At 38.6% G+C, this 14,535-nt stretch overlaps 1 protein-coding gene across 1 annotated transcript; it reads right to left on the minus strand.

Annotated features, from left to right (window-relative positions):
- Nucleotides 1-597: 597 nt before the first annotated feature.
- LOC128119486 (disintegrin and metalloproteinase domain-containing protein 25-like) lies at nt 598-13,629 on the minus strand. The gene is made up of 4 exons (XM_052752863.1): nt 13,551-13,629; nt 13,331-13,459; nt 1,272-2,882; nt 598-764 (listed from the first exon to the last, which is right to left on the minus strand). Exons 1-4 carry the CDS (start codon nt 13,627-13,629, stop codon nt 598-600), a joined length of 1,986 nt encoding a protein of 661 aa, XP_052608823.1.
- Between the last annotated feature and the right edge of the window lie 906 nt (nt 13,630-14,535).

A 14,535-nucleotide genomic window follows, 5' to 3' on the forward strand; every position in this document is an offset into this window, starting at 1 on the left:
CAACACTGACATCAATTTCTCTCCAATGGGTCCTTTAGATTACCAGTCTTCCTGTAGCACTCCTATTGGCAAAAATAAATATAAAATAAAACAAAATAAAGATAATAGGAAGAATTAGAGAAAAAAAGCAAGTACAATTGTGTTTTTCACGTGAGAAAGGAAAAGAGATTTCTAATTGAGCTACAAGAAACTAACACAAACTCAGACACACCATCAATTAACTCTGCTTTGATCAGTAAACACAAACAGAAGACTAATTCAGCAAAAAGCAAAGCAGTTAAAAATTTTAAATTAACGAGAAATGGGAATATGCTAAGAAGTACCTTTATTGATGGTTATAACCTTTATGATCTTGAAATACAATAGAGTTCTGGGATTTTTTCTCAACAATTTTTGATATATGTCATGTTCCGCTACTAGAACTCCAGAAAAGAATGAGAAATTTCATTAGGACTTAGTGTATTTTTTTAATTCTGCATTTTTGCAATTGTTTCTAACATGATGTAAACATATGTTGCTGTTTATTGGAGGGGTATGCTTTTATGACATTCAGGTCTCTGTTGTAGAGCATTTGAATTTTATTCTCTTTCTCATATTTCAGCTTTCCTCTTCTTCCTCAGATAGCTTCTCAACATTTTGCTTTTGTTCCTCAAGTTCTGTTCCAAGATTTTCCTCTTCCTTCTTGGATGACTTTTTACCTTTATGTTTTCTTTTCCTAGGTAAAGATGCAATATATCTCCTTCTTTCCTCATATCTTTTATTCTCTAAACACAAAAAACAAAGTAACAAGAAGGAACATACAATAAAAGTCAAAAGCCAAATAAGAATTATGATGTAAATCATTTTGTGTGATCTTCTTACAGGAGGTGGGCCACTGTCAATACTACCTCCATAGCCCTTTTTCAGACAGTTGGGTGGAGCCCAATATTCATTACAATGGCAGTGATGTTTATTGTTGCAGATGCCTCTTTTATTGCAGAACATAGGCATACAAGATTCTTCCCATGGTGGCATAAAGACACACTTCCTTTCCAAGCACAGAAAGTCTGGACCACATTCTGTACCATCGTTCACCTCACCAGTATCAGGTACATTCATCCCAAAATGGTAATCAGTACTCCAGCAGCTGTTTCCATCAACTTGAGTTGAATGCACAGTAAAATGATTGCTTAAATGGGGAACTTCTCCTATATTCTCACATTGTACTCTCCCACACAGAGCATCTTTATAACTACATCTTACATACTTATTATCTTTCCTACCACAATTACCAAAGCGATCACCTTTGGTGTTCACTGCTAGGTAGCAATTCTTATTTGCATTCTTGGCTCCCTTGCCAAAAAGTTTTCTGCACTGATCATCACGGTTATTACATTTCTTTTGAAAACAGATATTCCTGCCCAGACAGTGGATCCCGTCCTCCACATACACATCTTCTGGGCATGCAGCAGAGCTTCCATTGCACCACTCTGGCAGATCACATTGATTGACACGTTCTCTACACACTGTGCCTGATGGCATAAACTGGCAGTTATGGCAACACAGCCCAGAAGCACATTCTGCCCCAGATACCAGAGTGCAGTTTTCTGAGCAACATCCATCTTGGGCACACAGTTTTAAGGAACCACAATCGCATTCCTCTTCGTCTTCAATCACACCATTCCCACAGCGTTTCTTTATAAAAATAGCCTGTGGGTTTGGGACATCGGTCAAACAACTCTTTCTAGAAATAGTCTCTAAATATTGTGCATAACTACAGTTGCTGAATGCATCTGAGGGTATTAGCCTTTTGTTCATTACACATACTTTTCTCTCACATGCGCAGTTGTTACCATCATCATTCATCATTCCCAATGTGTGACCAATCTCATGTGTCACATATGTTCTAAATGAAGCCAATCCATCATCCATAATGCACTCTAAACCACAATTCAAATTAATATTACATACTTCAGAAAAGTATGACTCAGTAAGATGCTTAAAACAAAAATCCTGCTTCACAATAATATGTGCAGAGTCATGAGCTACACGGCTATTGAAGCTGGATTTCTTCCATTTGCAAAACTGTTCCATCATATGACGTGTGGTAGTTACTGAGTAGGGGTTTCCTGCACTCCAAACTTCAACTCCAGTTAGAACCACATCAAGACTAATTGAGCTATAAATATCATCTACTAAATTGACGCCCATGAATACATCCATTTCCACAATGGACACATTCCTTTTCCTAAAAATGAATCTTCCATAATCTACCACAATTGCTAGTTCAAGAAACTGTCGGTGGAGCCACCATCCTGTATGAGAACTTCGCATCAGAGTGGAATTAGCATTATCTTGAGACTTCAATTGCTCTACTATTTCTTCTTCAGTTAGTCCACAACCTCCATGTGCATACTGTGTGTCTTCCATCTTATACACCAGATGTTCAAATGTGGCAGAGCGCACTTTGGGCTTGATTTCATAGGTGACTCCATTTGTCTGCAGTATTCCTTGAAGGCTTCCTAGACAAGTACTAAGAGTAACCATGGATTTAGGGTCCCCTTCCACATAACCATGGTAATAGCAGTCATTCTGGACAAAAGGCTGGTCCTCAATAAGAGCACCCTGGTCAGTGTAGGTGAACACAGTGAGAGCTCTGGACACCAAATGCTTCTTAGCCTTCATGTGGACAATGTGTCTCTGGCCCCCAAAGTGCAGGCTATAGGAGATCCAGCCTAGAGCTTCCATACTTTTATAAGTGCTAGGTGCTCTCAAGGGTATCACCACTTCAGGGAGGCTCTGGTATCGGGACATCCCAGTCTGTGGCCATGCAGACAAAAACATTGTTAATTCCAGCCACAGTGGCAAGAAAGTAATTTTCGCATGCCCCAGAGTCTCCAGCACTGTCATTATGAAATAAGGAGTGAAAGGGAAGGATGTAGAGAAGGTGTCTCTGCTTGTCTGTCTCTTCTCTTTTGAGTGCGTTGTAGATGGTGGTCGTATTTAATGGCCAGGCTTCAGGAGGAGTCAATCCATCAGAGGGAGAACTAAACGTAAGAACAAAAAGGAGGGCTGAAAATGGTTTGGGTGCGGACAGCCCAGGTGGAGCAGAAAGAACAAGAGAATGGGTTAAAATGTAGGAGTGTTTAGCTCATGGAATGGCTCGTTACAGTGTGTTAGTAGTACACTGGTGTATTGGTTACAGAGTATTGGTAGCACACTGGTAGCATAATTATTGGTTAGGCAGAATTGGACTCCGGTGAGCAAAAGCCCAGGAACTAACCATGAATTGACAGTTAAGTACCTACATAATGGCCACAGAGAGCCATCATAATATTGTTTATGTGCTTATGTGTATGTGTACGTGTATATAGTCTCCACTGCAAATAAATCAAATCATGTCAATAAAAAGATAAGAAGTACCTTGTTTTGATAGGGAATTATGATTTTACATAATGGCTTAGGAAAATATCAATAATTCTTCCTTTGTATTTCAAATGACTCTTCATCATATTAATCAGGAGAAATGTGTAAAAGTTTTTCATACCTGTTTTAATTTTATCACATATATTGCTTAATTACATTTAATTTATATGAAATTCTATTTAATGTTCATACTTCTGTAACCTCTATCTAATCCCATGAAACATTAAAGTATGAAAATACCACTAATAATTTATTGTTAGTCATGGTATTGGGTAAGTTCAATGATACACATATATAGGAAAAAAAGATAATAATTACACTTGCAGACTGCAATAAATTAGGGTAATAAAAATGTTATTGAAAGGTTTCTATATCCAGTTCTATTGTTTTTCTTTAAGCCCTCTAAACATATTAAGTGGAAAGGAATGCTACCTAGTAATGGAACAGTTGGAGATGGGAGAATACATAAGAGAAAAAAAATGTGCAGAAATTAAAAGAAAGTCAATGAACCCCAAGAAGGCAGTAGAAGTTTTGGCAAAAATAGTGTTGATGTTTGGGACAACAATGTTTATATGAACGTACCTGTGATTTTTAGAAGTATGGGCTAATATCTATAATAAGCATTCAGAGATATTTATCTCATAAATAAAGTTAGACACAGAGAGACATGAGCATGCAGGCATGCACACACACACACACAAATACATATATGTATTAAATACCAAAATATCAAAAACCTCAATAATACAAATATGAAATTGAGAAATATGCTACTAACACGGAGTTACTAGCAACCTTAACTTGTTTCTTTGTTCTTAAATAAAACAGGAATAAAACTATATTATATGCATACACAGTGCTGCCTAACTGGGAAAATACATACATGCTATAGACCTAAACAACTTAGTCATCTAGAGCATATATTTAGACCTAGCATTTAAGACAAAAATATGCTTTATAAATCTGTAGCATTGTATTGTTTTGTGTATGATTCCTATGCTTCTTTGGTCTTTTTTTAACCTATTGAGTGTATCCCCACACTTTATCAGATGACTAAAGAAACAAATTTATTAAGTAATGAAGTTAAAGATTCCTAGGATAGTTACAGTGAAAATCTACTATGAAAGTATTAAATTGCACCAAAGGAAAAACATACCACCATAGTAAATATAAAATACATGTTGCCAAATATTCAACACCTACCTATATCAAGGCTTAGAAATCATTTCTTTTCAATTTTTATTTTATCATAATCCTATGTAGTTTAACTTGTTCCTTTTAAAATAACTACTTTACTGTTACCTATGAAATATTCTTTTCATGAAAAACTTAAGGACCCCTTCTCTATATACATGTTTTATGTAGGACTTATTAGTCCTACGTGATGATACAGAAAGTTTACAACAAGAATAGGAGAAGGTTATTAGTCTCAGAATTTCAATATGCAGTAAATATAACCAGGTGTTTGGCTGTGATTTGTTTTTATTTCCAAAGTCAATCCTGGTTGCAATTTTGTAAAACTATTACTGACTTTTCTGCCTTAGTCTTACAGCAACATCCTAAACAGTCTTCACAAGGAATTGGATGGCCAAGTGTCTTACCAACATCCTCACTGTGCATGCTAAGCTTATTAACAACCCACAAAACATACAAATTTTTCACCTTCATAATTAATCTTAAACCATATTTACCATCAGTTTAAGAGCATGACTGTACAGTAATAGCACATTTGAGTATCTAGCTCATATATTAAAAAAATAACAACGTTTATTCTTAACTGAAAATTTCCCTTTAAATCTACAAAGGACACAACTTTTTTTCTTATGCTTCAAGTTCCTGTCATTGTATATGTTATCACAATTGCCCAGCTAAGAGTGTTACAAATTCACTTTGACCAAAATCCTCAACTCGATCCAGACCAATGTCTTTCCTCCTGCAACATGCTAACAATACTATTGGGCGAAAATCACAGTCTAGTTACTTAAAGGGTGATTTAAATAGAAGAAAGACAAAATTAGGACAAGGAAGCCCTATACAACACTACCTAGGATGAAATCATGAATGGGCAGTCATTTCAAACCCTCCTATATCATTAGTAATCTGAGATTTATTGCCTGCATTGTCTTGTAACTTTCTGGTTTTCTGAACTTAATTGTCAAAGGAACTTGTGATTTGAATAATATTTGTCTCCCATAGTCTCATATTTTTGAATGCTTAAGTCACCAGGGCATGGAACTCTTTGATAGCGTTAGAAGGATTAGAAGTTCTGGCCTTGTTAGAGAAAGTATCACTGGGGGCGGGCTCTCTCATTCTCTCTCTCTCTCTCTCTCCTCTCTCTCTCTCTCTCTCTCTCTCTCTCTCTCTCTCTCTCTCTCTCTCTCTCTCTCTCTCCTTTCTCTCTCTCTCCTTTTCTTTCTCTGCCTATAGATCAGGATGTAGCTCTCAGGTACTGCTCCAGCGCCATGCTTGCGACAATGCTGAGAATGGACTGAACAGCTCAAATTGTAGTCAAGCACTCAATCAAATGCTTTGATCATGTTGTCTCTTCACAACAATAAAACAAGGACTAAGACAGAAGTTGGTGCTGGGAGTGGGGTCAGCAATAGAACAGTCACTAAGATAGTACCTAAACTGAAAATCAATGATGCCTGTGTGTGGATTGGGTAATTAAATTTCAGTAATGGTAATTTGAATTATATAACCTATAAGACTCCATTTAATACTTGATTAATAGCAAATCAAATATTATTATGAGTCTTTGTTTCGCCTTTGAAGAGAGGCAGCAGAAAGCTGTTTCAGGTTGAAAATTGGTCTCATGGTTAGAGTGAAAGAACTGCCTCAATTACTTAGTGGATAATCAACACTTATGGGAGACTCACTTCATAGGATGCATGGAGCTCACAGGAAAAAACAAAATCCAGGGGAGAAAGCATTCAAGACAGCACTTCTAGCTTTGGAGTCAAATCCTGAAGTGCTGTGCTGCTTTTCATGCTTTTCCACCACATTTTTGGTAATTGCTATGCAGTGTAAATTTTATTCATGATTGAAGAATCATTTATTAATTTAGTATGTCTGTGGATGAACTTAAGTTAATAGTAAGTCTCTCATAACCAAGTAACAGGAGAAGTTGACAACAAAAATCCTTGTCAGACTCTCTTTTCACCTGTTACATTATTTTTTAAAGTGGCTGCAGAGACAAAAGCACCTGAGAGAATATAATATTTTGATGATTTTGTATAAAGTCACATAGTAGTATAGACACTTCTAAGTAAATAGCCATACATCATATTTGATAAGTTCTCCTTCCTTCTCTATAGTCTCATCATCTTTATTAATCTCTTTACCCTAATTGCTATCTGGCCTTCTTGTTCTAACATGTAGCCCTATCTACTATGTTTCAAATTATGACTAACAACATCATAAGAAAAAATAATTTGGCAGCATTGTCCAAATAAAATTATTATCCAAAAATCACATTTGTCTTTTTAATGTTCTATATACATGCATGTAGAACATGATTCCTTATCATATATATGTGTGGGTGTACATGTGTGTTCAAATATGCATAAATATAGTTGCTTCTTTCCATAGAACTTCAGTGTTGAATGGCTTACCAAAGGATGAGTTATTGGATCCCATGATCTTAGTAGTTGCAGCCTTATTCAAGATTGTTTATAACAGCCACCTACATGGACTAACATGTTTATTTGAGACCTCACATAACAAAGACAAGTGTAAATTCTGTCCTTCAATTGTCTCTCACTTAAGTTCTAGAATATCCGCCTAGAAACAAGGTTGTCTGAGTTCTACAGAACCAGTCAAGTGACTGCATTTCCTTTTGACTCTGGCTCTGTACGGTTTCTATTAACTCTTGTTACAAAGTATCTCAGTATGAAGAAATCTGATTTCATTAGCCCTATTTTGTGGTTTCAACAACTATTCCATGTGGATGAATTTACTTTCCTTCCTTGGATGTTTATGCCTCCTTCATACAGTATAATTATTTTATTTCTGTACATTTGTTCATACTGTTACCATGGTGCCAAGTTATTTCTTTAAAATAGAATCATATTATGACACACTGCAAAGATATTGAATTCCAGAAGAAAGTCCAATTTCATTTGAAATACTATCTCTTGACTCTGGGCCTCTACCACCGTCTCTGTCTTTCTAAGGATACTGAGTAACACAGAGGCATATCATTATGTGAATATTCTCTACATATTACATAGAACTTTGGTCACCAAGAAAGGCAGAAAAAAATAGGAAATAAGAAAATGAATAAAATAATAATGTCAGAATATATTTCATATGTAAGTTGACTGCCTGACCATTTAAATATCCTGCCTTGGAGTAACTACATTAAGCCAGTGGTTGTTGGAAGTCACATGAAAAGGTTATTATTCTTGACAGCTTACTTTTCAGATTATGATCTAGAAAGCATAAATGATATTAAAATAAAAGTTTCAAGTATGGAACATATTTGAAAATTGAAATTCAGAAGTCCAGTTTACAAAGAAAAACATGTTTCATTAAATTGAGTCAAGATTAAAGTCTGTGTATCAAAAAGAGAAAATGGGAATGTATAGCTAAACATTCTTGGGAAATGTAACTGGAATTCTTTGGAGATAAGAAAGGATAAAGGGGAACTGGTACAAATACAAATGCTAATATATTTAGCTAGTGTATTGAAATATTCACTCTTTGGACACCTCGATCATGCCTAGAGCATATCCAGGACAACAGGGCATGGGCAAAATTCCAAAAAATATTGCTTTCACAATTTTTTGCATAGTATCTATGCCATGGCTTAATTGTGTCAGCATGTCTCTACGTCTTTCAAAGTAATTTTGCTGTCCATCAGTCATTTTTATTATTGTATCAGGTTATAGATACATGAGAAGTTATGATATCTGCATGTTTATGCCTCCCATGGTTTTTCCACTGCCTCCTCATCTTAGTGTGAATTATTTTTGGACTGGAACTCATTATTTATCACAGGGTAACGTGGAATCTCAATCTTCCTGTCTCAGTCTCCAAAATACAGAGATAATAGACTGTGACAGAACTAGTTCTTAAAAAGATCAAATCCGAGAGGCTGGAGAGATGTTTCAGAGCACTGGCTGCTCTTCCAAAGGATTTGGTTCAGTTCCCACCTTATACGTGGTGGCTCACAACCAGCTGTAGCTCTAGTTCTAGGGAATCCAACACCCTCTTCTCGTCTCTGTGAGCACCAAGCATGTAAGTGATGTACAAGTGCATGTAGATGAAACACCTACACACATTTTTAAAAAGATAAAATTTGTTTTCATGAGTTTTATTCCTCTGTTTGTTTGCTAGGGACGCTATTAAAATAATGCATAATAATTATCTTATATAGCAGACAATTAATGCTTTAAAATCCTGAATTCCTGAAGACTCCATGTCTAGTATGGTTTGTGTAGAGCCACACCTTCCCTGGATATGCTAGGATGGTTTACTGTGCACTTGTCCTTTATACTACTACAGTTCCTTGTTTATGGTAGCATAAGGCAACTCTTCACCTGCTGTTCCTGTGCCAAAAATGTCCTTCTTCTAAGGGGACATTTATTTATATCAAGTAATAGAGGCTTTAACTAATTAAATTTAATTAATTTAATTTAATTGCAAGACTCAAACAAGGTGATCACCTAATGATAATGTGTTTATCAGGCACATAAATAGCAATTTTAAGTGTATGTGTACTCAAATTCAGGTCCTATCAATATGTAAAACAAGCATCTACACATCTGAACTGAGCTATAGCTAGCAATCCAACAGTAGTACAAGGCTTCCAAATTCAATGACTGACTGAATATGTAGTCACAAAGTCAAAAAATTTGAACAAAACTGTGTAACAAATAAGCCTATACACACATAAAGACCATGATAAGGATATTAATTCTTAGATAAATGCAGAATATTATCAAAGATAAGTCAAATGTTATATTTTTAAAAAACAAGCCTCTAAGAATTTAAAAAGATTGAAATCACATAAGTTTTTTTGCCCCTTCCCAAAAATAAATTCTGGAATCAGTAATTGTGGGAAAGATGGAAAGATTCACATATGATATAGGTGGGTAGTAAATAATGTATCTTTTCCTTCACTTTGTTTCTTACAACGACAGGTCTCTCACCCAATGTCTCCCTCATACATGTTAAACAAACCCTCTACTATTGACTTATAACCACCAGGCCTATACAGTATCTTGTACGACTATGAGTCAATGAAAAGCCAAAAAGATAAAACACTACCTCAGGATATAAGTAAAAACATGACATTCTAGAATGCATGGAATGTGCTAAAAGCAGTATTTAAAAAAAATAAGTGTGTATTAACTAGTGTTGACTATGTAAATCTGCATGTATAATGCAGATTTGTTTTTATAAGCTGCCCCAAACAATTGTTTCCTGAAAGCTTAAGATAGCTTGTAGTTGAATACATTAACTTGTTTCATAAGCAGAATATTATAAAAAATATAGTTTTTAAATTTTTAATTTACAGCCGGGCGGTGGTGGCGCACGCCTTTAATCCCAGCACTCGGGAGGCAGAGCCAGGCGGATCTCTGTGAGTTCGAGGCCAGCCTGGGCTACCAAGTGAGTTCCAGGAGAGGCGCAAAAGCTACACAGAGAAACCCTGTCTCGAAAAACCAAAAAAAAAAAAAAAAAAAAAAAAAAAAAAAAAAAAAAAAAAATTTTAATTTACATACTTGAGGCAAAAAAGTGTTTATCACTCTTGGGTAAGTCTTTGTAAAGCATCAGTATGTAACATAGAAGCAAAACCTGCTACTTTAAATAAGGATACTGATTAGTTCAAAAACAAAATAACTACACAGAAGTGATGCAGTATCATCTTCCAGATGATCATCACTGGTAAAATAAGAATAATCTATGTATTTCCATATCAGTCCAACCAAAGACATTTTTTGCAGTTTTCAGAGACTGGTAGGGTCTTCACAGTACACAGACAGCATCAGAGAGACAGCTGCAAGAAAACTGAGGTGAACCAGGAAGCTTAGAGAGCTTAGATGTGGATGTAGTGGGGACTAAGCCTTTGGATGAAATCACCGTCTGAGAATCATGATTATAGCCTGGTGATACCCAGAGCACAAGACTGGCTGAGCTGGGCACAAATACCTGATTGTTATTCTAGAGAATAAACATGTGCTCTTTTAAGGCTCTAGAATTGAGCTTATTTAACAATAATTATTGCACATTTAGGAAATAAGCTTTCTGCTTTCTTTCATCTTCCTCAAAGATAATAGGATTCCTGATTTGTTCGGTGTTGGCTTGGCTTTTTCTTTTTCTTTTGCATTCCAAAGCATTATTTAGTTATATCATTATAAGAGATACAAAACCTTTTATCAGGTCACATTTTATATTAGCATCATTGTTTGTGTACAAATTTATAGCTAGTTACTGCTAATTATTTGTCTAAATGACTAAATAATAAACAGATTAATGAATTAAGAGGGAATGAGTAGTCGATTTAGTGAATAAAACAATCATATTTCCTTGTAACACATAAGGCAGGTGGTGTCCTCTATGACTGAAAGGGTAGAATGGCACTGATTTATAAAGCTTTCCATCTTTAGTAGCAGTAAATACCAGAACAGTAAAGTAAAAGAAAAATCTTAAACCCCAACATTGTAGTCATTTGTTACTTGAAAAAGAATATGTTATCAAACAAAATCTACTACGAGAATTTGACTCAACATTGGCCAAACACCAAAATTTTCAATGTTGTCACAATGAAAACTGACAGTTGTTGATATATATTTGAAAATGAACATGAAAAAATAATCTAGGGGCAGATGTGGATGCACATACCTTTAATCCCAGCACTCTGGAAGCGGAGGCTGGTAGATCTCTGTGTATTCAAGACCAGCCAGATCTACATAGCCCAGGACATTCAGGGCTAAATAAAGAGTCCCTGTCTCAAAGGAAAAGGAAATAAAAGTCTTGCATAAAAAAACACTTGGCAGTTATAGAAGGAATTAAGAATAGAGTGATCTGTCCAGACTTCAAGGAGTAGGCCTGTAAACCCAGCTACTCAGAATGTTCCATCAAGAGGATCATAAGCAGAAGACCCATCTAGGCTACAGAGTGATCTCAAGACAAACATGGACAACCTAACAAGATTCTGTCTCAGAATAAAAAAAAAAATAAAAAGGCTTCTAGCTCAGTGGCAGAGCACTGGTCTTATGAGCATGATACAATAAATTCAATCCCAAATTTAAAAATAAGAGAGATAGTGATCATTTTCAACAAAGGAATCTAAAATGACCAAGAAACACTTAAAGGAATGTTCAACAGCAGTCTAGGCTGGGTGAACATGATGATGAACAAACATACGGTGGAGAAATGGGAAAGAGAAGAAGAGTGTTTCAAGTGCTGTGGAAAGAAGCAGAGCTGAAGAGGCTGTGAGGAACAGGCTGATGTGGGTGACCTGCTTGCCACCTGGGACCAGGGTGATGACTGGGCCCAGACTGCTGCCAAGGGCCATGTCTGGGTCCATGGTCCTACCACAGCTTGGCCTGTGTAGACATCCATGACCTGCCAAAGGCCACAAAGATGCCAGCATCTGGGCCATATTGTTGTCCAAGGACAGTGCTGCTGCTGGGGCCATGCCCATCTATGCTGTTGTTTATTTTTGCCCTTTTGGGAGCCCCACCACCCAGCTTCCAAATAAATCACACACAGAGGCTTATTCTTAATTATGAATGTCCAGCCTTAGCTTGGCTTGTTTCTAGCCAGCTTTCCTTAACTTAAATTAGCCTGTCTGTCTTTTGCCTCTGGGCTTTTTTTCCATTCTCTTACTTCTGTAAATCTTACTCTCACTCTGTGGGTTGCTGTGTAGCTGGGTGGCTGGCCCCTGGAGTCTTCCTCCTTCCCTGGCTACTTCTTCTTCCCTCCCAGATTTCTCCTTCTGTTTATTCTCTCTGCCTGCCAGCACCACTCCTGCCTTGCTATTGGCTGTTTAGTTCTTTATTAGACCATCAGGTAATTTAGGCAGGCACAGTAACACAGCTTCACAGAGTTAAACAAATGCAACATAAACAAAAGTAACACACCTTAAAATAATATCCTATGACACATCTGAATGTGCTGCCACCTGGGCCTGAGCTGCTGCCCAGGGCTATGTCTGGGTCTGTGGTCATATAGCAGCCAGGGTCTATGTTGATGTCCATGGTTTCAGTAACCACTGAAGGCCCTGTGGATGCCTGGGGTCTGGGCAGCCATCTGAGTTCATGTTGGTGTCCAAGAGCCATGCTGCCACTGAGGCCATGCTGACCTGATTGTCCTGTGCTGCTTCCTGGAGCCAAGGAGATATCTGAGCCTGGGCTGTGGCATAGGGCCATTTCTGGGTCCATGGTCCTACTGCAGACAGGGTCAGTGTTGTTGTCCATGGCTCCTGTTACCACTGAAGGCCATGCAAATACCCCAGGTCTGGACCACCACCTGAGAACATGTTGGCATCTGAGATTCATTCTGCAGCCAGGGCCATACCAATATGAATGCCCTGCACTGTTACAAGGTGCCATGGTGATGTACAGGCCCAGGCTGCAGCTTAGGGCCATGTCTGGGTCTGTGGTCCTACTGCAGCTGGAGTCTTTGCTGATGAGCATGGCCCATGTTGCCACCAAAGGCAACTATGTTGGTGTTTGAGGGCCTTGCCCACCACCAGGGCCATGCTGATCTGAGTGGCCTACCCTGACACCTGGGGCAATGGTGATATCTGGGCCCAGGCTACTAAAGAGAGCCATGTCTTAGTCAGTGGACTTACTGCAGTTGGGATCTGTGCTGATATCTATGACCCACATTGCCACCAATGTGTAGGGTTTAGGCTACAATCTGTGGCCATGTTGGTGTCTGAGGGCCGTGCCACAACCAGGGCTATGCTGACCTGAGTGGCCTGTACTGCCATCTGGGGCCATGATGTCATCTGTGGTAAGGCTGCTGAAGAGGGCCATTTCTGGGTTCATGACCATACAGCAGCCAGCATTTGAGTTGATGTCGATGGCTCCTGTTACCACTGAGGGCTATGCAGATGCTCATGGTCTGATCAGACACCTGAGATCATGTTGTTGTCCTATGGCCATGCTGCCTCCAGGGGCCATACTGACCTGGGTGACCTGAGCTGCTACTGAGGGCCACATCTGGGTCCACAGTCCTACTGCAGCTGGGGTCTGTGTTGATGTTCATGGCCCGTGATACTACAGGAGACCATAGGAAACATGCATGTTGAAATCTAAGATCTGTGCTGAGCTGGCCCCACCCTTCACTGGCCCTGGGAGAGCTGGCCCCTACACTAGGAAGACATGGCTCCACCCTTCACCACAGGCATGGGAGAGTTGGCCCTGACCACATGGGAGTAGGAAAGCTGGCTCCACCCCTCACCGGATGTGGGGTAGTCCCAGCATCCCAGACTGAACGGTTCAACTACCACCCAGGGCCACGTCCTGGGACTTGGGTTGGCTCACCCTAACATCTACTCCATCTATGACCTGCAGAAGCCCATGACGGGACTGGTCCTGGAGAACGATAGCCACAAGATCTCTATGACTCAGGACAACAGCAGGATGTCCGAGAGGAGTGTAGGTGATGGTCCACTGATAATGATGGTGTGCCATAGGCCAGTGGCCTCGAACCAGACCAATAACTCATTGTAATGAACAACTGTGGGTGGGGCTGATTGGACGAAAGTGTGTACTGAGTGACACACTGCAGCTCCCTGTGCCACTGGAACAAATGAAGAGATGTTAGTGAGGCGGGAAACATGGAGGAGTGAGGTGGGGTTTTTTGTTTTGTTTTGTTTTTAATGAATTTGGGGGGGTTCTTTTGGCGAGATGCTACAGGGGTGAGGGTCAGATATGGAGGGCCTGGGAAGTGAGGGGGACTGGGGTGTATGGTGTGAAATTCCCAAAAAAGTCAATAAAGAAATATGTTATTTTCAAAAAAAGAAGCATGTTCAACATCCTTAGCCATCAGGGAAATGCAAATCAAAACGGCTCAGATTCCAACTTACACCTGTCAGAATGGTTAAGATAAAAAAAAAAATTACTAATGACAGTTCATGCTGGAGAGGATATGGAGCAAGGAAAACACTTC

This window comes from Peromyscus californicus, unplaced genomic scaffold (genome assembly GCF_007827085.1).
Source record: "Peromyscus californicus insignis strain IS unplaced genomic scaffold, ASM782708v3 Scaffold_23__1_contigs__length_62951481, whole genome shotgun sequence".
Classification (NCBI taxonomy): Eukaryota; Metazoa; Chordata; class Mammalia; order Rodentia; family Cricetidae; genus Peromyscus; species Peromyscus californicus.

Bases quoted from the DNA above. Each gene is read 5' to 3' on its own strand.
- LOC128119486 (XM_052752863.1), bottom strand. From the start codon at position 13,629: ATGAACATCAACACAGACCCCAGCTGCAGTAGGACTGTGGACCCAGAT. The intron at 2,883-13,330 runs GTCAGCATAGCC...TCATAATGACAG, and splicing joins TGGCAGTACAGGCCACTCAG to TGCTGGAGACTCTGGGGCAT. The intron at 765-1,271 runs GTAATTGTGGTA...TTTTGTGTTTAG, and splicing joins CACCAAAGGTGATCGCTTTG to AGAATAAAAGATATGAGGAA.